The sequence below is a fragment of the Panthera pardus genome, unplaced genomic scaffold, assembly GCF_024362965.1.
Source record: "Panthera pardus isolate Hobbes unplaced genomic scaffold, ASM2436296v1 HiC_scaffold_8, whole genome shotgun sequence".
Taxonomy (NCBI): domain Eukaryota; kingdom Metazoa; phylum Chordata; class Mammalia; order Carnivora; family Felidae; genus Panthera; species Panthera pardus.
Genome location: NW_026527013.1, coordinates 153,605,864 through 153,632,051, shown reverse-complemented (window position 1 = coordinate 153,632,051; position 26,188 = coordinate 153,605,864). Strand labels below are relative to the sequence as shown.

Genomic DNA, 26,188 nt, shown 5'->3' with positions numbered 1-26,188 from the left:
CTCTGCCCCTCCCGTGCTCTCACTCTGTTTCTGTCTCTCGAAAATAAATAAACATTAAAAAATTTTTGAAAAAGATCTCAATAAGACAGAAGCATGGGCCAAATTAATCCTATAACATTTAGTAAGAACCATTTAGTCTTAGCATGTGAAAAAAATCAATTAATGGGAGAAACCTGAATTAATGGTAAAACGTATTAAAAGACTTTGGGATGGGAAAGGCTCTGGGGTAGAGTTATGTAAGGATAAGCAGTCCGCCCGTATCAAGTGGCTGTCACAAGGCTTAATGCAGTCTTAGGACAGAGTGAGAAAAATGGTATTTACAACCAGGGAGGTAATGGTCTCATTTTATCATATTTTGATCACATTCGTTTTATTATGGGAGTGAGTAGTTTTACTTTTGATGTGAAGGGTGGTGGTTAAAGAATCTGGGGCTGTTTAGCTTGGAGGAGAAACACCTCAAGGTTCATAAAAACTATCTTCAAACCCATAGAAAGTTGCCATGTTGGAGACCCCACCAACAGGTAGATTTATCCTGCACTCATCCATGGACGTGCAGGGAATTCTAGGGTAGGCAGATTCTGACTCAGTGCGCAGCTCGTCGTTAACAGAGGTTTGATGAACAGTTGTCGGGGATTCTGGAGAAGAGGCTTTTAATGTCGGGTCTAAGGCTGTGCTTGTATGGTTTCTCGTGTATGTTATCCGGCATGTGCTGGAGCTGGCTTGTACCGGCTTGCAGGAGCTGATTGTTAAATAATCAGGAATTTTGCAAGCTGGTAGTGAAACTGTTGGTAGCTTGAAATCAGCCACGGGGACGGTATTTATACCACAGAAGTCCACAAATGTTATGGATCAGCCCCGCCCCACCGCACCCCCTCCCAGCGTCAGTATAGCAGCATACCACAGATACTGTCCAGAATGAAGAGTGTCTGTTAGGAGCCGGGATCCTCTGGAATGTGAAAGAGCAGACTGGGGAAGGGAACGCTCACGTTTGTGTCCTTTGGACTTTCCAGATTCTGTTTCTCTTCATTGTACGCAGCTCCCCTCGTTGGTTTGCAAACCACTTCCTATCTCCTGCTGAGATCTGGGGCCTGTGAATTTCTCTGTCACCAGATCTGCCGGGGAAACTCGAATGTCTTCTGTCTCTTGGAATAATTCTTTCCTTGTTATGTATCGGGGCTGGGCTAGCCCTACGCAAGAGGTGGCTCCCACCCCGTTGTCAGCCGCTAGCCAAAAGGACTGTGAGTCACAAATGAATTCAGCCATTGAAATGGGATTTAGAAACACCTGCGCTGTTGAGTACAGGTGCAGGGTCCAGCTCATGGATATAACAAAGCCTGCAAGCCACATGGCAATAACTGTCCAGATAATAGGGCTGTGTTAGTCGACCTCAGATCAGCCTCTGTCCCCACCCATGCCTTATGGCCGAGTAAATAGTGATTTTAATTCTCTTGTTTTATCTCTCGTTTCTTTTTAAAGAGAGGATTTGAATAAAGTCTGAATTGTGATGCGTAAGGGAAAAGCAAATGTCCTGTGGTAGATCTGATAGGCAAATTCAGCTGTGGTCATGCAAATTCTATTTGTGCTTGTTCTAAGGCTCTAAGTAAAAAAAAAAAAATTATCTTACTGGTCTGATATGTCTACGATGTACCATTTGAAACCCCAGAGGCTGTTCTGTTTCCCCCATGATGCCTTCTCTCCACTCCCTCCCTTTTTTGGTTTCCCAGGAGACAGACAATAGCACCCAGAAATGGTTAAGCTGTGACCAGAAATGAGCTTTTATAACTGTGAGAGGCCTTTCTAAATAACCGGTCCAAAGGTGATTTCAGAACTCGGGAGCAGGCAACTCTGAATCCCAATGTTCAGATTGTAAACAAGAGAGTAGGAATATAGGTGTCATTGTTAACGTGCAGTGAGGTACTGTGAACCTGTGCCTACCTCTAGCCCGGAAATGACCAAACCAAGCAAAGATGAGCTATGTCCCTGTATGGTGATGGGGTGTGAAGAGGGGTCAAGGAGAGCTGAATGAGGAAATGAAGACAGGGAGAAAGGACAGAAAAGAGACAGAATGCAGCTGTGGCCAAGCAGGAGTTCACAGTCCACAGAGACATGCCCTTTGAAGGACGGTCTGTGACAGAGGACAAGAACAGGGAATAAAGACACAAACAGGATTCTTAGGGCAGAAGCTATAGGAATGAGGATCTTTTTTTTTTTTTTTTTAACATTTACTCGTTTTTGAGAGACTGAGAGACAGTGTGAGTGGGGGTGGGGCAGAGAGAGAGGGAGACACAGAGTCCGAAGCAGGCTCCAGGCTCCGAGCTGTCAGCACAGAGCCCAATGCGGGGCTCGAACCCATGAACTGTGAGATCATGACCCGAGCTGAAGTCAGACGCTCAACCCACTGAGCCACCCAGGCGCCCCTGACAGGATGATCATTTTAACCGGAGGCCTGACCTGGGCAGCTAGGGGCCCAGGGAAGAATCCCACTCTAGAGGTAAAAAAGCTGCAGCCACAGCCCAGGACTGGAATTGGGTTTACTGACCAGAGTTCGGACCCCTGGGCTCACAGCCTGGAGAATCTAGCAAAAGGATGGACTTGAGGAAGATTACTTAAGACTTGAAAGAGTACAGAAAGAATGGACTGAATGCCTTTGAATTCAGCTGCATGAGACGCGTACCTGAGCATGCTTCTAGAGCAGACAGTTTGGTTTGAATGGCCTAATTGTGATGTGCAGCAGGGAAAAGGTTAGGAAAAGAGATACTCTCAGGAAAGAAGTAGGGCAGTGAGGGAATTGTGGACACCAGGGGCATAGAAAAGCAACTGAGCTCAGTAAGGTAGTGCTCTTCAGTGAATAATGTCCCTCCTGGCTCCTTTGCCCTTGGTGGCCCCAAAGAAACAGGGACCCTGTTGTTTTTGGTCAGCCGCATGCTATTGGCCTGGGTGAGAAATACGTCCACCAGTCAGCATCTAGCCTTCACCACCCAGGCTGTCGGAGGGGAATTAAGTCCTCCTGCTCTAAGGTATCCATCGTGTGTAATGAATCCGCTTTCCCCCCAGATTCCTGGTGCTACATAAGAAGGTATAGTTACTCAGATGATTTTCTGTGATCTGTGGTTCAGATGGAGAACCCTCCTTGAGAAAGACTGGCCTTCATGACCTGAGACTGGCCTTCCCATGTGAGATCAGCAAACATGGTAGCAACCTGCCGGGGATCTGCCTGAAGGTTGTAGGTAGCAGCTGTGATGGAGGACACTGGGAGCTAGGCACGTACAGAACCCGATCCCATCCCACCTTTGAAACATCTGCCGGCTTTGCTCTGCCATCAGAACTCTGTCTCCTATCTCTACCCAGGATGAAATCCGTTTATTAGTAAACCAAATCTGCGCTTCCGAAGGCTCTCCCGTGTCAAACCTTCCAGTGAGAGTTCGCATGAACTTTGCTCCTGTGAAGAAAATTTGGTTTTGCTTTCCCATTTCTCATGGCTATTATTCTATGAAAATAATTTAATGGGAATGAAAACTCTTGGCTCCATGTCGCTCAATAGCCCGGTCGTTTCTATAGCATACATTGAATGATTGAGTGAGTGAATTAAGCTTATCACTAAATCTTATATATTGACACTCAGTTGGTCTTACCCCAGTATATAAGGTGACTCGGTAGGAGTTATTCTCACCGTTTCAAGTAGAGTAAACCTAGGTGTATAAATAACGGTTAAGTGACACAACTGAAAACACATGGTCAGGTTGGTGGCAAAGTTGGGCATGGAACCCCGGTCTCCTGATTCCTGACCCAGAATTCTTTAAGGGCATCTAGAAAAATGGTGGCCAGTCACATGGTATGAGACAAAATAAGTCAGCCAGTTGTGTTTTGGTGAGCATCTAGTATATAATGACACTGTGTGCAGTGACGTGGGTGTCGAGAAAGAGAAGATGCCATAGTTTTGCATCAGGAAGCTTACAGCTCAATTGGAGAGACCAAACTATGCCCACAAACAACGGCCTCTCATGGAAGGTGGATGAAGAGAAAGAAGAGAGTTCTGGAGCGCATGTAGAAAGTTCCTAGGGGAAGAATTGAAAGTGAATCTTGAGCAGAGACCTGCATAACCAGACAGAGGCCGACAGGAGTGAGAGGCTAGCAAGCGGGGGCTTGCTAGAGCATCTGGCTGAAGGGAGAAGGTGCAGGTGCTGTCTGTCTGTAGAGAGGAAGGCACTTGAAGGGGAGATGTAAGAACTCCGCATAGGGAAGGCCTGAGGATCTGGACCAGTAAAGTGAAAAATGGAACAGACAAGGTCTGAAGGGACATCTGGGTCATCTTGAGCCGCCATTCTGACAGCACAGTCATGACCTGCAACGCCAAGGCAATTGCCCCACAGAAGACTCCGGGCTGGCGTGAAGTGTAGCGGACGAGGTGGGGCTCTCGGTTGGGGCGGAAGCCCCGGTGAGCCCGGAACAAGAGGTGACAGTAGACCTGAACTCTGAGGATGTTTCGGGTCTGAAGAGGAGAGCAAACACACAGAAGAATGAGGTGAGAAGTGGGGCTCCCGGCCTGACGGTTCCTGACGGAAGAGGAAGTTAGGAATTGTACCCAGAAACCAGCTGGGAGTCCACTCCAGTGACCCGGGTGAGGCCACGGGATTCTGGCACTGAGAGCGAAGAGGGGGAAAGGGGCCTTGAGGTACATACCCCAAAGACAGCAAAAACTGGAGGGCCTCCCTTGGACACGAAGGAAGAGTGGTTTTGCCACCATAAATGAAGCGGTTGGGAAAGGAACCCCGTGTTGGAGGAGAAAAGGTGATGGCTCCACCCAAGGCATCCGAAGAGAGACTTCTTCAGTCTTTGAGGTTTTAAGGCCGGGTGGACAGAGAACCCAAGGAGAGGGCGGTGCAAGGCTTGCGACTGGCTGGCCGTTGGTGCCTGGCAGTGGATGTGGCGGGAGACCGCCAGGGTCTGTGATGAAAGGGAGAGGAAGCAAAGGAGGGCAGCTGAGGAGGAGGCCAGGGGAGCCGCACAGAAGAGGGCGGGTGGGTGTGAGAGCAGTTCCTCTCCTTGCCTGGACTTCCGACTCTTCTACAGGGACCTGTCAGGAGAGAGTGCTCTTGCTTTAAAATCATAACCCAATTAATAGTCATGTTTCTAAACTAGAAGTCTAAGCATGCACTTAGATTGGATTCGTGAGTTGCTTTGGAAGAGAAGGAAGGTTGTGTAGACCACCTGTGAGCAGTCTGTCAGTGGGAACAAAAGGAGAGAACCTTGAGGAAGGGAATGTGGACTGTTTAAAAAGGAAGGAGAGAAGGGGAAAGGAGAAGAGGAAAAGGCAGCGAGCGAGACCCCTCACCGTGTGGGGTCAGACCCCCACCCTCTGTCTCCTGCGCCCACCCAAGGCCTGCAGGCAGCCGCCTCCCCGTCCAGCAGAAAGTTCTCACGCAGAGTCTCCCCGTGACGTCCCTACAAACCTCCTTTGCACCGCGCCTTATGGCTTCATTGTTCCAAAGGGAAGGCTGAGATTTGCTTATTTATCATAAGTTGCTTCACTTGTTGTTGATTTGTTTGCCTTCCCAGTACTTCCCGCCACGATTTCCCTGGTTTGCCTCTGTCGTAACTGTGGTCCCTTAACTACATGTGGTTAACGCCATTAACGCTGCACCTTGTGGCCACTGGGAATTCAGTCACTTGCTCCCAGGCACCTCGGCCCCAGGCTTAGGACCCTCATTCCTAGAGGCACGTTTCTATCCAAGTGAGTGCCTCCCTGGTCCTAACAGCCCTCGTGCAGAGGGATTCTCTTCCGATGCTCTTTGTTGCCTGTGGATGCGTGATTGCATGTGATCGGGAGGAGAGCGTAGCTCGCACCCTAGAATCATGGTGTTGGCAAGGACTTCAGAATCACCCTATTCAACCGCCCACTCACAGGAATTCCCTTCAACAGCTTTTGTTTAACTTATTAATAGCCTTTTTTCTGGATTTAAGCTGTTCCCCAAAATAAATATTGGGTGGGTGATCCCAGCAGTGGTTTGAGAGTTGATATTACCAGGAATAGCAAGAGGAGCAGGCTTTTTTTGAAAACCAGAATTTTGCTGGCCTTGGAAGGATCCGCGTCGTACTGGTCCTTCCCGCACAGGCTTCCGCTCTCTTGCCGATCACGGCCCCCCTCCGTGGAGATGGCACTGGGTGCCCTCACGGCGGAGGCCCAGTGGACCCAGGCGACGGGCGCAGTGAGGCCTCAGCCCATGGCACAGGTGCAGCAAGGACTCCTCCCCTTCCCAAATGCAGTAGGCAGTTCCAAAGATGGGTTTTTGACGTTGAACTTGGAGCGCCCCGTTTGTGCAGCAGCACATGTGTCCCGTGCCATTCAACCTGTATGAACGTGGACCCATCAGGTCTGTGCACCTCTGGGACCTCGTTTGATGTTTTTTCGTTCAGCATGCTGGGTTGCACACAGATTAAACCATCTCCGCATTGATAAAGGCACAGTCTTGGGGCCCGGGAGGCGTGGTTTGCTTCCCCCCCACCCCCCACCTTTGGGAAGGATCAAACATCGCACAGGTGGGCAGGGTTTGCCGACACACCATAGAACTTGCAGAGTCCCATCGCTCGGGGTCGGTAGTCCCCGGGCTGTGCTTCTTGAAACGCCAGAAGCTGTTTCCTTTGCTCACGGATCACCTCAGTGGCCCACGTCTCCAGCGCAGGGCCTCCTGCCATAGGTCTGTCAGGCCTCTGTGGGATGCGGTGGCGATGGGGAGGCGAGAGTTGTCCCATAAAATCTCTAAGCCCGCTGTCCATCTCACGGCACTTCACAGTCCTCAGCACCGCATTTTCCAGTTACTCATGTTGAGAGACAAATGCCCTTGTGTCTGCACTTTGTGAGTGAAAGAATCAAAGAATAGCTTATTGTCTTACCTCCGGGCTGAGGCCCAAGGAGCACAGCAGTAGTGTTTTCTGCCCTGGTGCCCTCTGCCCCTTACTCACACAGGCCTAGCCCACCGTGTCCTTTCCTTGGGTGCTGCCTCTGCCCCTTCACTCACGCTGTCCTCCAGGCTGCAGACCCTGGCCATGCTCTGAACTCTCTAAAGTCTCCCTATCCCTGACGGTCTCAGGAAGTCCTGCCTCCCTGAATTCTCCCCTAGTCTTCCCAGCCCAGAGTGAAGCCCCCCACAGTCCATTAGACTTAAAGCTCCCTGAGGGCAGAAAGCATCTTTTCTGTTAATTACCAAATACCGACCAACCAGCCCACAGTAGTTGCTCAGTAAACATTTGTTGACAGGAAGACAGCGATTGCTGTCTATAAACTTAGCATCTGTCCTATATTACTTCTGTCTTCATTCGTCTCTCTATACACATACACCAGACGCTAAGCTTCAGAACAGAGAGCAGGGCTTTGTAGCGCCCTCTCACAGAGTCTGGGACACACTAGGAGCTCAATAAATACTGGTGATTGAGTTTATTGCATAATCACTCATACATAACGTTCCCCGAGCGTGGGGTGGGGGTGAGGAGGCAGGCACGGCGTCTTTCTCCCGCCCTCTTATATAAAAACCACCTAGAGCGGCGTTTTAAGCAAGCAGAAGGGTCCCCCTTCCTCCTACCCAGCATTTGACTGTTTAGGGAGGATATGAAGGCCATGATGCTGTTAACATTATATTCCTCTTCTAAAAATTTGCAAAGGACTGTTGGGAGTGTTCAAGAATCTGTTATCCAGTGGTTGGCCAGTTAATTCCTGAGTAAGCCACTTTGAAAACTGATGATAATCCGGTTTCAAACGGAGAGTTGGGAGAGGGCCAGAAAGGGTATATTATTGTATCTCGTAGGAGGGGAGAATCCGGCAGAGAGTCCCTGAGTTATGGCGCCACAGCCTTCCTTTCTTCTGTTATTGTAAATTGTCAGGGTAGAAAGCCAAATCAGCAAAGTGAGACTCCAGCATTGCACTTCCTCTCAGCCCAGGTCTTATATAATGAAGACCTTCGTAAACAAACGTTGCATAAACTTAACGCGGGATCTCTCCTGTTAAAGTTCATGCTGTTTAATGTAAAGCGGAATAATGATTTCACATTCCTCTCAACTTCTAAGGTGTCCCTTGCTTCTGGGGTAGTTTAATAAGAGAAAACCAGTTTCATGCCCCTCAGAAGTCCCCAGGGTTCTGCTAAAACAGTACTTTTGCCTAGCTCCTCCCCTTGCCTTCCTGCCTCTGTCCGCCTCTCTCCTAGGAGTCTCAAACTCAAGTGCCTGTAGGGCCCGGCAGGTAACGCTGCAGGTAACACCAACACCGGTGAGCTGGTGAGGTCAGAGCAGGTGGCTCACAGGTGCGCCGTTTAAAGGGGCCGCGCGCGTCAGCCCAGGTGCACTGTTGCTAAGCCCGAATGTGTAGCCCAGAGTTTGCCAGGGCTTTGGATTTTCCGGAGAAGCTGGAAAGGCAGGCTTTTAGGAAATATCACCTGATTTCTAAATGTTAATACGTAATTTTCAAAAATTTGTTAAATCCTCTGCAGGCCAAACCGCTTATGGCTCTGTGTTGGAGACTTTCCATGGGAGGGTAGTCTGCAACCTTTGTTCCGTCCCGTCAGGCCTTCCTGCCTTTGCGCACTTGAAATTCCCCCTCAGGTATCATTTTCATTGTGCCACCCACCATTTTTAGGGGGTATTTAATTAACTCCCGTCCAGGGCATCTGCGGCTGCAGGGAAGGGACCAAACGGGGTGTCTCCTACAGTGTTGGGTGCCGGGCAGAGGCTCCACTAAGGCTTGGGGAAAGGATGAGTCCCCAACTTCTTCTCTGTGCTCTGTCCTCTCATAGAGGCATATGCCCATACGTGGGCATCACCCACGGCCGTGCAACAAATGACCCCAGAACTCCGTGGCTCCACAGAACAGTCTACACGTATTCTCTCCCCAGTTTCTCTGGGCCAGGAACTTGGCGGCCGCTTGTCCGAGGACTCGCCTGGTGGGGGGAGGACCGTCCGTGGCCGCTCACGCTCGTGGCTCACAGTCTGTGCTGGCGGCTGGCAGGAGGCCTCCGCTCCAGGCCGTGTGGGTGTCTGCACGGGACTGCTTGAGTGAGCGTCCTCACAACGTGGCACTGGCTTCTCCCAGAGCCAGTGATCCGAGAGAGAGCAGGGCGGCCGCCGCAACGTCCTTTATGACCTCACAAGTCATTTCTGCAAAATCCTACTCAGTGTCGGAGGGGACCACACAAGGACCTTGCCAATACCAGGAAGCAGGCATCAGTGGGAGCCGTCTTAGAGGCTGGCTGTCATAGGCCCTCAGGAAATCCTTCTTAGGCAGATAATCCAGCACTGGAAGTAATTTTTCAAAAACCTTAAGGGAATAACAATGATGTCATAGTGATGCATACCTGATGATCATCCCGTTTACTATTGTGTTCTTGAAATCAACCTCAAATTAAATTGACATCTTTTAACACATCTTAGAAACGTCTTCCCTAGATGTGTCTAAAATCATTTTTTTTAATAATTTTAAAATTCTACCTGTATCACCCCTTAGAATGCTAGATGCAGATGTACACCTGCTTTTCAAGGAAACCCTTTCGATTATTGCTTACCTCCGTCCGCCTCACAGGGGTATTCTTTGTTCTCATATTCTCTCAGTTGCCTGAAATGACACTTCTCTACTGAACCTAAGGTTTTTTAAGGATTTGAAAGGAAAATCCCCAAGAAGTACCATCCTGAATAAAGAGTAGAACCCCTTTGATATATTAATAGCACTTGTGAACACAAATAGCCCCCAGAGATTCCCGGGGGCCCTCCGCGTTGGTAGGAGGGGTCCCATAAATCAGAGGCCTCAGACAGGGAGAGGGGTTACCCCTGTTCTGCCAGGTTATCTATTTCTGGTACCTCCTTTCCAGCCTCCCACCCCCAACTCAGACAGCAGGACTAGAGTGGACGCTGCTGGGACTTACACACACACACACACACACACACACACACACACACACCCTCAGGCTGCGCATTACCTTTGCCTTCTTCAAGACCACCCTTAGTATTCATTTTAGCCAGATTTTACCTGAATAAAAATGTTAAGGGGAAGAAAAGGTGCCCCAACGTGATTTCCCCCAGGAAAATCCCCCTTGGTACCTAGTGCTTATTTGTTCAATAAACAAAACCTTAGGCTGGGAATTGAAGGTCAACACAAGCAGAATCCAGGAGTGTGCACCGGGGCTACGGAGCCGTGCCACATTTGCATGTGCACCTGGGGAGGAGGGTCTGGCATCACGCGCACACACACACACACACATACACACACACACACACACACACACACACACACACGGCGAGCCCCACCCAGTTTGCCTTGGCGGTGGTCACCGAGTTGGGGTGCTGGTAAATGGAAATGAAATGTATAATTCATAAGGCCAAGGTGGTGTGCAATCTGTGGAAAGGGGGTTGGTAATTACAGAATTGAGAAATGAGGCTGCAGTGTTGTAAGTAACCTTTCTAGGTTAGAGGCTGCTGTGATAGATGGCCTGCATTGTTCTCTTTCTGACCTTTTTCTGAACTTCCCCTTAGAAGAACAGAGGAAATACAGTTCTGCCTTTTCCCATATTGTTTTTGAATAATACCTTTAGATGCCAGCTTTTAGCATTTCTGTTCTTCTGTTTGGGGTTTTGCTTCCCCCCGCCACCCCCCCCCCCCCCGCCATGCTTTGCTGCTTCCCGTAGAAAAATCCAGCTGCTAATTACTTTATCCCAGTCTTAATGCTAAGCACAGAGGCTACACAAATATTTGTGTACGTACTGTGTACGTACAGGAAAAGGAAATAGCCCTGCAGCATCCTTTCTCTCCCTCTGCCCCCACCCCACCCCTGCCACGCAGGGCACTCCTGAGAATGGTCCTCTCAGGTAACGGTGCAGACGGACCGGTACGGAATGTGTGGGACATGGCCGCTCGGTCGGAAGATGTAGGAGCCAAGCTCGCACTTGCAGAATGGAGTCGTTTTAACCAGATGTTAACGTGCACGCAGGAATCACGCTCATTCACATTTAAGCTATTGATGCAGTCCTAGGGGAAAAGAAATAACAAGGCTGGGGAACGTGTGCTGTGTGTCTTTCGTCAACCTTTCCTCCGTGCAACCTGAAATACTCAGCCGTGTACCCTCCTCCCTTCCCTCTACCCGTACTGATTTCCTGGTCTGAACAGTGAGTCCCTGGTGCTGCCCCGTAACTTTGGGCTCTGTGATCACCTGAAGCCTATCACATCAGCCTCTGTGAAGTCAGGGAACCCCGGAAGAGAGAAGAAGGAAGATTTCTGTTTGGTTGCCACACAAGTAAGAGGCCGCGGGATAGTTTCAGTTAGCCTTGCCGTTGAATCTAGAGTTGAATGTCTGGGGTATTTGGGGTTGTTTTGTTTCTTGAAAACCCAAGTCTTTGGAGACCAGATGAAAAGGAACTAGACAGTTCTGTGTCAGAGCCCTTCAAACTGGGGACAGAATTTAGTTAGCTCCATTTAGTTGGTTAATGCTGATTGAACACCTGCTGTGCGCAGAGCCACCACCCGCAGAAGGAAGCAAATATAGGTTCTTTCTCCTCAAGGAACTTCTGATCTCGTGGGGGAATCCAGGGCAGGCCTGAATGCATACGTACCTAGACCTACTTACATAGCCGGCACTCCACAGAGGCGAGCGTGACAGGCAGGCACTCAGTGCCTTTAAGTGATATTTCAGAACTTCTATTCTTTGGCAAAAGAAAAAAGCTGAGCTCGTCACATCAGTCATCACTGCCATTCTTTCAAACGTCCATTTAATTGCTTATGGGGGCTTTTTTTATTTGAATATTTGAAAATCTCCCTGGGCGCCTTCTTTCTTCCTGTCTTCTCTAGTTCGTTCTTTCTTCTTCTCCAGATAGATAGAGAGCGTCTCCTTTCTCACCCACCACTTCTCCGCTTATAGGTATATTTTAAAGATACAAACTTCCTCTGCCAAGCCTCTCCCATTAAAAATAAATAGAGCTTTGTCGGTCTCTGTTCAGATTTCCCCACGGAAATCCCCATTATCAGAGAAGAACTCCGAAGAGCTGCTTGCTCCCTATCCCTTCTCTTACCTTAAAATACACACATGCATGAACAAACGAGCAAAAAGTAAGAAGGCCCTGTGTTTACTTCGTTCTCAGATAATAGGTCCAGTTCAGCAAACATGGCATATTGAGCACTTACTTTATTCTTGCACAGTGCTCAGCGGTAGGGGAAGAAGGATGAGACCATAACTTCTTCCAGGTCATGAGTGTGAATGAAGCGTGACAGCCGGTGTCTGTGGAGGGCCCAGGACTCTGCAGGGTGCTGTGAGGTGAACAGAGATAAATAACGCAGTCTGCCACTTCGAGATGCATCCAGTCTCATTGAGAAGCTGATTTTTAAAAAACATTTGTTTAATGTTTCTTTATTTTTGAGGGAGAGAGAGAGAGCACAAGCAGGGGAGGGGCAGAGAGAGAGGGAGACACAGAATCCGAAGCAGGCTCCAGGCTCCGAGCTGTCAGCACAGAGCCTGACGTGGGGCTGGAACCCACAAACCGTGAGATCATGACCTGAGCCAAAGTCGGACACTCAACTGACTGAGCCACCCAGGTGCCCTAAAAAGCTGATTTTGTTTTTTATTTCTTTTTTAGTTTTTTAATATTTATTTTTGAGAGACAGAGAGAGAGAGGGAGAGTGTGTGTGTGTGTGTGTGTGTGTGTGTGTGTGTGTGTGAATGGAGGAGGGGCACAGAGAGAGGGAGACACAGAATCTGAAACAGGCTCCAGGCTCTGAGCCGTCAGCACAGAGCCCGACACGGGGCTTGAACTCACTGACCGTGAGATCATGACCTGAGCCGAAGTCGGCCGCTTAACCGACTGAGCCACCCAGGCGCCCCCCGAGAAGCTGACTTTAAAAAATGATGACTGTCAGTGCAAGAGCTGAACAGGCAGCCGGTGAGCTGTGGGAACACAGAACAGGAGGCCACCTCGGGCAGCGTAGACCTCTGGAGGAGGCAGGATTCCAGTCGAGAGCCCAGAAGTCTTCAGACAGTAGCCAGGAGAGGTGCTTTCCAAAGAGGTAAACTGGGAGCACCGGGGGTGTCCGGGGGCCCCACCCCGACCACTCTGACGAGTCTGGAGGCTTCGGCCTCAGTCCCTGCCTCCCTCCTTCCTTTCTCGTCGCTCTGCCTCTTGGGCTCCACCGACGAGTGGCATCTCCCTGGTTCCACGTGCTGGTTCGCTCATTTGGCTAGACTAGTGTTTGGTGCCCAAGACAGCAAAATGAGCGTCTTAATCTCTTTTGCTGGAGGGTGCTCCATTTCACAGGCCTGCAGGAGAGTCCCAGTTCTGGGACTACAAGGAGGCCCCATTGTTTATGGGAAGATAGGGCAGCGGTCCCTCTTCATGTAGAGGGACACTTCCGCCCCTTCCACTGTGTGCTCCACGCCACAGTCGGCCCTGCGTTTCTGACAGTGAGGTCCAGCGGCCGTCCGGTGGGTTTCGTGCCTCCGTCCCCTGGGGTTGAAGGTTCAGACACCGTTGGGACGTGTGTCTGCTGCACGTCAGCACCCCCTAGTGTGAGCTCGAAAGAGCCAGCTTAGTTCTTCCTCGGGACCCAAGCAAAACACAAGAAAGCAAACTTGGGCTTTGTTGGTTTGGTTTTGTTTCAGCTACTTTAGGAGAAGCTGGATGTTGGAAGGCTCTCCCTAAACAAGCTGCCCTTGGCTGGACCCCTAACGTTTACGCCCATTTTGTTTGGCAAAATGCCTTCTGGAGCAACCAGCCAGCCGCCTTGGGAGGTCCCTCCTCGTCCTGACCACGGCAGGCCCTAACGGGCTGTGGCTAAGTCTACCAAGTTCCCTGCCATAGACTCGGGTGAAGGCTGCACCCTCATCCTCTGCCGTGGGCTTGGTCTCCTGGCCAGGCCAGAATGGTATGCCCTTGCCCTGGGAGCAAGGCCGGCCGCTGCCACCTGGCTCCTCTGGTCCCACTCACACCTGGGTGCTTAGAGACAGGACGCGTCCTGTACGGCCTGGGCCAGAACCAGCCACACTGGCCGGCAAAGGCTCCTGGCTTTATTTGAAAACTGGCTTAGCTGGTGTGTTAGCAGGCACATCTTTCTCCGTAATTTCTCTCCTAAAAGCGCAACGCAGGGAGGGAGGCCTCTTCTGAGGCTGTGGGCACGTCCCTGTTGCTGCAGTGGAAACTGACCCTCCGGCATGTGTCTGGCATCTTTACTGAGTGGATTCTGTTCCGTATCTCAGGTTTCCAGCTTCTGCTCTCTCAGCTGGTGTATCTCCAGTCAGTGACACTGAATGCACCTCCCTTTCGAAGAAGGAGCAAGTTTCCATCTTTGGTCCCTGTTCCTTATCCTAGGCCACCAGCTATAAAGAATGCCTCATGATCTAGCCCCACAGGCCGCATAATCAGATAGCGCTATATAAGGAAAGGAAATACCCCAAGGATGAGCCTGGTCTTCATTACAGTTCGCTTGCTAAGAGTTGTGAACCCCGGGGCCTCTCCAGTGCAGGCCCGGGACCCCTAGCAGGAAAGCATCATGATTCTCCAGCCCTGTGTGAGTTCATTCATTCATCCAACAAACATCATAGAGTACTCACTGTGAACCGGTTGAAGCTAAATATTAACCATATGTTTACTGACATTTAAGTCGCATAAGTAATATTACCTTCTTGGTGTGCTTTTATCTGGGGTAGAGAGGAAGCTTTGAATTGATTGTTTAGTGTGAAAGAGGCCAGCCTTTTCCCGCCTGGCCTGACATCTCGTTTTCACTCCATTGGTGGGTAACCGTATCACCTCCCTGAATCAAGTGAAGGGGCTGCATTTGCAACTGATCCACAGGAATTGAAATTCCAAATTCCCTCCCCGTGCAGAGAAAAGAGGTGCAGCCTCCGGAAACTGAAAGGTGACAGCAGGTGGTGGTGGGACTGGAGTGTGGGCAGGCTCCCCAGGGAAGCTCTAAATGCACAGTGCAACGCTCAGTTTCAGTCAACAGACTAACAACAAAGCAGAAGAAAAACAATCAACCAAAGGAACTGAAAAGAATGTCTGAGGTTTTTGTCTCCTTTCTCTGTCAGCCAGCTCTGTCGTCTTCCCAGCTCCCGGTCTTTGTGCCGAGCCCTCTCCGTCGGAGCTTGGATCTCCCTCTAGCCCGCCTGTTCAGGAGCCTGCACCCCGAGGCCTGGGGTCCACGCCGCCCCCCTATACACAGGGAGCACGGGCACCGTGGCCTGGGCAGAGGGGACGGCCCGAGGGAGGGAATGTGCAGGGGCGTGGCCACATGGGCCGTGTTCTGTTTCTTCACCTGGCTGGTAGGGGGACACTGGTCATTGCTTTCTGAGAAGTCACTGAGCTATATGTTTTTGCTTTGTGCACTTCTTTGTATGTGTCTTATCTTATACAATAAAAAGTAATTTTATCAAGATAAAAAAGACTTTAAAATAAAGAACCTGAATCAGTGTATGAGTGAAAAGAATCGGTATGTGTAGATACGTGCAGAAACCTGTGATTCCGTTTCCCTGGTTGACGGTGCTTCCACAGACATTTATTGAGCACATACCTTGGCAAAAAGTGAGAACATAAAACATAATATTACGGTCCAGCAGGGTGTGGGATGCAAAACCAGGCCTTGTCCAGCATCCCTTGGCTTCGTGGCAAAGGCACCAGGGACCAGACTGGGAGATACAGGCAGAGTCGGCACAGTGCATGTCCACAGGACTAGGAATTACAGGGCAGGGTGAGTGTCTTTGAAATGACCCATTGTGGGGTCCAAGCTGATTTCTTCCCAGGAACATTTCTCATTGAGGTTTGGAAGGAATTTAGAGGCTGACATCAGAATATACTCCAGACATCTGAGAAGCGGTTCCCGATTTATACGAACGTCATCAGAAGCCTTTGGAGATTAGGTTCCAGATCTTTTCTTCTGGTGTGCAAGCAAGGAAGTTAGATTTCGGTGCTGCGCTTTGCAGAGTTGAAACACAGTGGCAGGACCCCAGGATCAGCATGGAGGCAGAGTGGGGGTGGGGAACACACAGTTGACCCTTGAACAGCATGGGTTGGTAGTGCCTGGTCCCCTTATACACAGGCTTTTGTTTTTGGTTTTGTAAATACAATACAGTACTGTAAATATATCTTCTCTTCCTTACAGCTTTCTTAGTAACATTTTCTTTTCTCTAGCTTACTGTATTGTAAGAATATGGTATGTAACACATATACGAGTATGTGTTAATCGACTATTGATGTTATCAATAAGGCTTCAGTCAACGATGGGCTGTTAGTATTAAGTTTGGGGGAGTCAAGTGCCATGTGGACTTGGGACTGCATGGGGGAGCGGGGTTTGGTGCTCCAGCCCCGTGTTGTTCAAGGGTCGACTGTATATGTATTGAGTGCACATCCAGGAAAGTCTTACTCAGAGCCAAGATGCTCATGGCCAATACAAATAAAACTGTCACTCTGATTCTAACACTACCCTGGAAATGGTCAGTCGAATCAAAGAAGCCAGCTTCCTTTGGGAGACTGTCCAAATGTGACACGAGAATGATGACGGCATCTAGACCCAGCCGTGGTTATTACAGTCAGCCTTCCATACGGATGCACTGAGTTGTTCTCGCGTCCTGAGCGTTTCTCTTGGTGATAGCTGGAGACTTTCAGCCAACAGGATCGCTGGGGAGGGTCTTGAAATGATGCTCACCGGCACACAGGCACACGGTGTCATGGACGTCAACAGTGTCGCCGGAGGTAACACTTCTAGGACATCTGTGCAGGGATTTGGGTGCATGTATATCGTTGAGCTGGAGCCACCCACAGGCATGAGTGGGGCGTCTTGGCTAGCTCTCCTTTCAGAGTCAGAGCCTGGCCCCCTGCGGCGGCCCCCCACCACAGCGCCGTCCTCAGCTACTTACGGGGCAAGACTCCTCGTGTCTAGAAACCTTAAGGTCTACAGCGTTTGCTCAGGCCATCACCTGCAGACAGGGTCCACATCACCTCGGCTCAGTACAAGCTAACGCAACAAGGGAGCTCCTGGTCGGCCTCACCCCGTCACTCGTCCCTGCAGCTCCATCCCTGGGTCCCTTTGGCCTTCGCATCTACCCAGCCCCCTGGTCAAAGACAAAGCTCTTTCTCTCACGTCTCCTGTTCACTAAGGAAGCTGTGTCTTTCTCAAAAATCCCAGGTTGGCCGTGGCTTCGCCAGGCCCCCCGATCACAATTTCGATCTCCACTGGACCTTCCTGGGTCCCCCAGACGTGGTATGAATGCATCTCTTAGGAACGCTGCTCCCCATTTTCCTCGCAGCCCGCCAGTGGCCAGAGGATGTATTCTCTCCCCACCTGGCTGCCCTGCCGTGCTCCCCTGCGCTCACCCTGCACGCTGTCTTCCATGCAGATCCTTCAGCTCTGCGGTTCAATTTCTCTAAAATAGCCTCCTTCTAGTCCTCGGATTTCTCCTCTTTCTCCGGTCCTGTGTTGCTTTGATGTGACCCCTTGCCTCCCACCCCGGGTCACCAGCACACATAGTGGCTCAGAGCTCGTGTCAGCATTTCCAAGTCCCCTTATTTTTGCAGCGGAAACGTAAGATTGAACAGCCCATCTGAAATACAATTTTACATTTTGATTGCTTCTGCCCCAGCCATACTGAGGTTATTTTCAATCTACATATATTTGTGGGAACGGGCTTTTTCTCTGCAGTTCAATTCAAGTACACCTTATAATATCAGTGATTATAAAATACCATGGCCTAATAGAGTGTCTTGCTTCCAAGGAGTTCAAAATGCTTTATAATTCTACCGACCATCATTTGTCTTCATATGCTGCTGTAGAGACAAGAGAAAAAAAGAGAGAGAGAGATTAATAATCACATTTTATAGACGGTGAAATAAAAACTCAAGAGAAATTGAGTAACATTTTTCCAGAAAGGCACGGTTGTCCGTGTGCTCTCTGATTAGTGTTGCAAATTTATTGCCCAAGTTGGGAGTGGCCGTGAACCCTGCTCTTGTTTTACTAGTGCACCGTGAAGACGACCAAGATATGGACTCTGGTCCTACATCTGGCCGGGAGGCCAGGTGAGGCCAGAGAGCCAAAGCCAGGTAGCACGGAAGGGGATGCAGGCTTAGGACGGCGTTTCTGTGTGCGAGGGGAGACGTGGGGCCTGTAGGCTGGGCAGTGCTCTTTCTGAAGTTAGTTGGTGGGCGTTTTGCTGCTGGTTATATTAATTGTTGTACCTTTCACAGCAATAAATGGAACAAAAATGCTTAAGCCGTTGTCCTAGTAATGTTTCCACTTATAAGGAGGAAAGTGGGCTTTAAAAAAGGAGGAAAAAGGATGCTCTTTGTGTAATTGCTACGACGTGGACTTGAGCGTATTATAGATGAGTGAATGCGTGTTGACTGCCTGCTCTATGCCAGGCCCTATGCTGGCCGCTTCCCCTGACGCCGTTTAATTTCATCCTCAGAGCGGTATGAGGAAGTCGAGGCACAGCTAGAATGCGCCAGCACCGAGTTCCGCCCGCGAGCACGGGGCCCCCGAGTGTGTGCTGTTCCCACTCCACTCTGTGGTCTCCACACCTGTGTTGGGGTCACTCCCTCACAGGGTCATGTGGTCTGCACGTGACCTGGGAATACCCTACCAGCTCTGCGTGCCGCTCAGAAAACTAGTGAGCGAAATACCAAAGCTTCGATAATTGATGTGCTAAAAACGACAGTTGTTTATTCTCTTTCTATAGAAAAATAGAATCTTCTGTGTCTTACTGTGGGAATGTTGGAAAGGAACAGTCTCTCTCTTTCTTAGGTGCAAATTTTGTCTGACACTTCATGTATGTTGAAAGTATGTTTGATGTCCCAAAATAGCAATGAGGAGACTCTCTAAGAGAATTCCGTGGGGTGGCAAAGGAAGGGTGAGTCATGAACGGAGCCTGGGTGATTCTGAGCCCAGTGAGAAAGGCCCGTTTCCCAAGCCAGCAGCCCTACCTGCGGTGGAACCGAAGCGAGAGCAGAAACGGCCCCCATGGGGGAGCCCAGAATGTGATTTTGTTTTTTAAACTGCATAAACTTTGAAACAGAAAGGCCAGGTAGTCTGCCTCTTGTCATAGGGCATGTTGCCGAGGGGACGGTGCCAGCTTCAGGGGAACTGGTGCCCCTGAAGGGTGTGGGGTTGACACGGAAAGATTCCTGTACAAATGTGGAGACAGCGCCTACCATGCCCAGGTACTGTACTAGGTGCTACAGACAGAGCTGTGATGTGAGGACAGGGCAGGATGGGGCACACACTCACCCTGCCCTGTGCCCAGAGGCCACCCCGGCCTGTCCACTTACCAAGACTCAGCTCACACGTCTCTCCGGAAGCCCTCCCTGCTTTGCCCCTTCTCCCCCCAGTTAGTTTCCCATCATGTACTGGGCACACACTCTGGCCCATTGTACATCAGCTGTCGGCACGTCTTGCCTCCAGCTAAACAGTGAACTCCCGGAGGGGCCGTGGGGTGTGCTTTATTTATTTTTTGATTCTCAGCACAGTGCCTGACACAGAGACACTTAGGAAATGGCAGTTTGGATAGTCAAGTAAGTGAAAGGATGGACCTTGAGCCAACTTCTCAGTCACACTAACCATTGGTAAGAATGGCTTTCACCTCCCTCGGGAGTGAACGAGCCTCAGGTGCGCTGAACAAAAAGAAACAGATTTTAGGCTTGCGTCTCGACTTCCAGGAGCTCAGAGCCTTATGGACCAGCAGAAAAGGGAACAAGGCATCTGCGAGATCACAGCAGAACGGTCTTCGGTCCCCCAAGGATTACTGAGAGCCGGGTGAAAAAGCACCTTCCTTACTTAGGCCTGGGTGTTGAGCAGGTATTTATGGAGCAAGTGAGGCACAGACCCTGCCTTCCAGAAGGCTTAAGAGGGGGCAGGTATGGGAACATGGGTTGGGAACAGCAGGTGCTCGGTTCATAGTTACTGGACCGCACTGGTTATTGGTGCTGACGCATTCATCCCCCGGCGTGGGCAGCACGGAGAAGGTGGGCAGCCTGTGTCTGAGGAGGAAGGAGAGGGCCCCGGCCTCTGCAGAGATGTGATCAGGGTATCACGTGTGCAGAGAAAAGGAATGAGGAAGAGTTTCGGGGTGGGTTGGAACAGGTTGAAACCAAGGGCAAGAGACCAGTAGGGGTTAGGGTAGAGGCCTAAACCTTGAGCCCTTTCCAGCCCCTCCGGGACCCTAGAGCCACCTGCAAACCCCTGCCACTCTCCTTCTTGCTGGAATTCGGGAGCCACGGCAGGCAGGTGTCCTCTGGGCCTCCACTCCCACCCGCAGAGGCCTTCTCTCCCGCGGGTGACACCTTGCTCCTGGTGCCAAGCTTCCATTCCTCCACCAAGATTGACCCCTTCTGCTCCCCTTTGTTTATGCTGCCTTAGAACTTTCTGCCTGAATCTCATATTTTAGTGCTTTCTTATATTTAATAAAGGTTTATTCAATCAGCAAATCCTTATTGATTGAGTGGCTACTAAATGGCACACCCTGTGCTGCCCTGTGGACGTAGCAGGGGGAGACGGACAGTAGCGGGTTATTGGAGAAGTGCTGTAAAGTGACATTTACAGCACTGTAGATGGAGACTAACTGGTGTCGAGGGACGCCTGTCTGCGGCGGTGACAATTAAGCTGAGGTTTGAAGGATGAGAAGGAGGCGGCCATCTGAGCGCCGGTGCAGGGAGCCTTCGAGGCAGCAGCACAACACGGCACGAAGGCTCTAGGTCCAGGAGGAGCCTAGAAATGGAAATGGAAATGACAGTGGAGAGCAGGGCAGGGAGGTCCTGAGGGTCACGGAGGGATTCAGGGAGAGGCGGTCTGTCTGCTCGGGCAGCTGTGCCGACAGCGGATGGCGGACGGAAGGACGAAAGGAAAGACCCGCCGGGGAGCTCCAGGTGCGACGGGGTGGCCAGGGCCAGAGGGGTGGCAGTGGAAGTGGAGAGTCGGGGGCGGCCGCATTGAGGCCTTGGTGGCGAGGATGAAGGGAGCAGAGGGGCTCGGAGAGCATCCCAGGTTCCCAGCGTGGGGAGCAGGCAGGAGGGGCCGGGATCCCATTCAGCGAGATGAGCCCGGCAGAGACAGGGACCCGTTGCCGTTGGGGAAGGGAGGCCGGGGAGAAGACGTCCCTCGCGAACATACTAAGTTGGAGGCGACTGTGAGTCATTCCCATGGAGGTGCTGGGCCTTCAGAGTGTAAGTGCGGAGCAGAGAAGAGTCCAGCGTGGAGATGGACATTAGGAAATATGAATGGAATGTGGACATGGGGCTGCCATACAATTCCTCTGTCAGCTTCCTGAGGCTGCAGAAACAGTTCCCGGAAAACACAGGACTGACCACAACAGCTATTTACTCTCCCGCTGTCCTGGCGGCTGGAAGTCTGAAATCAAGGTGTGGGCAGGAACATACTCCTTCTGACGCCATTCGGGGAAGATCCTTCCTTGCCCCTTCCACCTGCTGGTGGCCCCAGGCACTCCTCGGCTGGTGGCAGTATAAGTCCAGTCTCTGCCTTCATCTCCACGCGGCTGGCTCCCCTCTGCGTCTGTGTCCCAGTTTCCCTCTTCCCGTAAGGACACCTGTCCTGTTGGCTTAAGGGCTCACCCTACTCCAGTGACATAATCTTCGCTAGTCACATCTGCAATAACCCCGTCCCCAAAAATGGTCCCGTTCTGAGGTACCGGGGATTAGGACTTCAACATGTCTTTTTTGGCATTTGAGACAACTCAACCCATAACGGTTAACCCAGAACAAAGATGAAAAGAGAGGAGACCAGGGGTCCGAGGGCTTTGCCGTCCCACAGCAGCTAGCTAGAGGACAAGCCAGCAAAAGAAACGGAGAGGCAGGACAGCTGTGGGAGTGTATGGTGTCGTGAAAACCACACTGTGTGTTTCAAAACGGGACGAATGTCAACCGTGAGAGAAATATGCAGCTCTCGGGTCACAGAGGGAAGTTGACCCGTGGATGCGACATGACAACGTGACCCTGAGGGTCCGGATGGGCGTGGCCCCTGAGTGGAGACCCCTCGGTGGAGTCCAGTAAGAGGCAGGTGGCAAGACGGGAGGTGGGGGGCACAAAACAGTGGAATTGCAGGAGACCCCCGTGAGGTTTAGCTGAGCAGGGGCAGGAATAGGGCGGCACCTGCAGGGACACGGAGGGCTGGAGAAAGGGCTTGCTTTTGTGTGTGCTTCGCTTTGTTCTTGTGTGCCGTTTTGGTTCCTAAAATGGGAGATGCTGGAGCTTGTCCGTATGCTTGAATTAGCTCTGTCTTCGTGTCCGCGGGTTTGGCTTGTATACCAGTAGTATATTCGACCTCATTTGTCACGTGTGCTGGCGTTGGCGTCCCAGCAGTGGGGCCCCGAGGGGACAAGACTCCGTCTTCTATTTCTTTTGTCCCCCGGCCATCTAGCCTGACACTTGAGCATTCATTCATTATGGTCACGGCAAGAAAACTATCCTGCTGTACATACCCTGATACCATGCATGGCTACCACTTCATGTTCTAACAGAAAACAGGTAGAGGGACGCCTGGGTGGCCCAGTCAGTTAAGCGTCCGACTTCAGCTCAGGTCATGATCTCATGGTTGGTAAGATGGAGCCCCCCAGCAGGCTGTCTTGCTGTCAGCACAGAGCCTGCTTGGGATCCTCTGTCTCCCTCTTTCTCTGCCCCTCCCCCATCCTTGAAATAAATAAACTTAAAAAGAAAAGAAAAGAAAAGAAAATGGACCAAGAGCCGTCTTCATAGGCCCTATTCACATAACGTCAGTTGGCAAAATCCACGGCTAGTGTTTCTTGCCAGAGCACGTCACTGAAGCGTCACTCTTATGTGTCGGGTTCTGTCTTGCACATCCTCAGGGAACAGAAGCCAGGAAACGGATTTCCACGGGTTCCAAGTGGCCTGCTTAGGGGCATGAGAACCAGGTGATTAACCTGATAGGAAGGTTGGCCCCATGGTCAATCCAGAGATATCCCCGTGAGAGCAGCCCAGGGTGTGTTCCTAAGACCCGACCTGGAGGCTACGAGGGGCAAGGGTCCCGGTCACAGGAACAGACAGAGGTGCGGAGAAGCTTGTTCTGTGTCAGCAGCCTGCCCAAGGGGGGCTTCGCGGGATCCGGGACAGGACATCTTCTCCAGAGAAGAGGTCTGAGTCTGCATGTGGGAGGAGGCAGGTGGACACGCCGACCCTGGAGAGAGAGGGCAGAAAGGAGGGCAGGTTCTGACACACACGTAGTAAAAGTTTGTTGTTTCCTCTGTCATGTTCTTTTCGGATATCCCCTTCTCTTCCAAGGGATGTGTTGTTGTTGTTGTTGTCGTTGTTGTTGTCATTGTCGTTTAAATAATCCACAACACAGGACAGTCCAGCAGAGACGTACCTGGAACCAGCACGGGCATCCCCGGTGCGGCAGCGCCACAGGGGTGACAGCAGCATCCCGTGTTCCCGCGCACAGTCAGCACCTGGGATGGGAGGACACAGAGACCACAGAGCTAGGGTGCAGCGCCAGGCTGAGCCTCCATGCCAGCAGTGAGCTGACAGGGAAGACAGGTTAAGTAGGGCCAGTGGCAGCTTGCACCACCCCCCCCCCCCGCCCCCCCCCCACACACACACCCAGAGTAACTCCCTCCCGCCAAGCCTGGGAAGAGACCCACCCAGCCCTGGACTCTAGCAAAAGGATGTCGTGCACCCAGACTGATGACCAGGGCACTCTAGAAGCACCCGGCAGCAGTGCTGAGTCTCCAGCCCTAAGAAAGCGAGGGAACTCCTTCTTCCGAAAAACCAAGACGTTGTGACAAAACATGTTGGGTTTTGTTTTTTGACGTTGTTATCTAGAGAAAAAAGATCAACGAGAGCAAATGTAAAAGAGTAGCGTAGGGAGATGCTTTCTTAAGTGGGGGAGATTCAGCTTGACACTCCCAAGACGAGTGGGGCTGTTTTGCCCGCAGCCTCGCTCCTTCCTCCCGTGCTGGCTGGTGAAGATCACCCAGACAGAGCCGCCTCCCCAGCTCCCACTGCTCACGTGCCAGGCTCCTGAAAGGGTAGGAGAGTGGCGTCTTCTGGCATTGCTTAATCAAGTGGGAAATTTACAGAGAAAACAGAAGCTGGGCTAATGCATTTCATTATCAGCCGAGCGCCTTGAGCCACGTTTTTTTCAAAGCTGGGTTCATATCTCATACATTTGAGCATGGTTTTCTCCAAAACGTACCCCTACTTCATCATGACACGTTCTCGGAAAAGAAAGGGCGCCGTGTGGTCTCCTTGGCTTTCGTTACTAACTGCGTGTGAAAATTTCCCTCTGAGTTCAGGTGGTTTCCTTCGGAAGCTCCGGCATGTAACCTTGTCTCTCATGTGAAGGGACATAATCCCACAGGCAGGAATGGGTTTATAATGGAGTTCTGACTGGTACCCAGACTATAGATCCATGAACGGGGTTGTATAACTGTCATATCTGAAGACATTTTAGGAGACTAACTTTTTCAGAAGCTGATGATAAAAAATAATAATAATGTTTCCTTACAAAAGTGTGATTCAGACTCCTAAGAAGGGGGATCATTGACGTTAACCAATATTGGATTTATTCCCCTTGTTCTGGGTAGAGGCGACCTGTTTTCTATATTGCTGAAAATAGAACATTTATATTTCAGAATTCCTTTGTAAAAACTGGGCATTCTCTATGATTGGTTTTCTGGGTTTTCAGTTACAAAAGGTAACTCCCAGGTATCTCTAAAGCGGTTATTAGCTCATCCAACTGGAGTAGAATGGTAATGAAGTCCATGGATGTGGTTCCCTTAGATCCTTCTAGAGCCACAGATCTACCCTTCATCTCAGCCAGTCATCTGACCACGCTCCCTGCCGACAGGGAGGACCAGGCCCAAGAACGGAGGGATCACTGCCGCACAGTGCAAGAACCACAGGCCCTTTAGAGGGGAGCAGTAACGGCACCCCAGATTTGAAAGATAGGGTTTTATGTAGAATTCATACACAAATTACCACCTGCACTTTCAAGTTGCTAATGATTTCTCTCGTTCTTCCGTTGCAGGGCCCCTGAAATCATCCTTGGTCTACCATTTTGTGAGGCAATTGATATGTGGTCCCTGGGCTGTGTCATTGCTGAGCTGTTCCTGGGCTGGCCGCTCTATCCAGGAGCTTCTGAGTATGATCAGGTGGGTCCAGATAGCTCAGGTGTTCACAGAAAGCACGTTCTTTATAACATGACCTGTGGGTGGGATTGTGGGGTGTTTCCTTGTCTCTGAAACCTTGCTTCCCATAACTGCTTTTCTCTCATTCCTCTTTCTTTCCCCTCTTGCTTCTATTCTTTCTTTCCCTATAAAATTGTCATTTTTCTCAAAGGCACTAGAGCCATGAGTATACCATATGTCCAGTTACAGGAAACGCCCTGACCTCATTCTCCTCTTTTCTTGCAGATTCGGTATATTTCACAAACACAGGGTCTGCCAGCTGAATATTTATTAAGTGCAGGGACAAAGACGACTAGGTTTTTCAACCGTGACACAGATTCACCGTATCCTTTGTGGAGGCTGAAGGTAGGAAGAGCGTCCCCACCACTCCTCACCCATGCCCAACACTCAGGGAAGAGGGGCACCATCCAGTTGGCGGGGAGCTCTTGCCATTGCCACACTGATCCTGCACTTTGCTTTGATTCGGCCAAAAGCCCGGGAGAGGGGGCGACCGTTGTTGATCCACGAGGTAGATGAATTCGAATGTCCGAAAGCACCGCTTTGTTTGGCCAGCTGCCTGCGAAGCTCAGATCCCAAGTTCTGGTGGCTAAACTCCTGGGATGAAATCCCAGTGAACCATAATGACTTGTCGGGTGTGTGCTAGAGAGAGAAATGAGCCCCACCTTGTCCTCGAGGAGCTCCTATTCCAGGGACGCATGCAGGGAGCCCCCCACCCCTCCACCCCGCTGTCACAAGTGCCCCGTTGCTGGTAGGGGTAGAGCGTGGGGCCAAGAGGAGGGAACCAGAGGGTCAGGAGGAGCATTTGAGCTGGGCCCTAAAGGGGGAAGAGTGTCTTCCAGGCAGAGGAAATGGCCTCGGAGAGATGACGTCCTAAGGCTCCGGGAGGGGTCTGTCTGTCCCGGCCGGCAGGTGGTATAGCACATCACTGCACACTGTCAACTCCCGAGTGGTTTTACTTTAACGCAAACGTATTTTGCTTTCACTCTGATCTGTGCCTAGCAATTAAAATTAGTGTATTTTCCTGAGAAGGAG

The 26,188-nt window shown here is 50.8% G+C and overlaps 1 protein-coding gene across 4 annotated transcripts in view; it reads left to right on the top strand.

Moving 5' to 3' along the window:
* HIPK2 (homeodomain interacting protein kinase 2) overlaps window positions 1-26,188 on the top strand; it is a 180,284-nt gene that overhangs the window by 101,586 nt on the left and 52,510 nt on the right. For all 4 annotated transcript variants that reach the window (XM_053897360.1, XM_053897359.1, XM_053897361.1 and 1 more), the window contains exons 3-4: window positions 24,997-25,120; window positions 25,382-25,501. In XM_053897360.1, coding sequence (XP_053753335.1) covers window positions 24,997-25,120; window positions 25,382-25,501 — 244 coding nt within the window. The remainder of the gene's footprint in view (window positions 1-24,996; window positions 25,121-25,381; window positions 25,502-26,188) is intronic.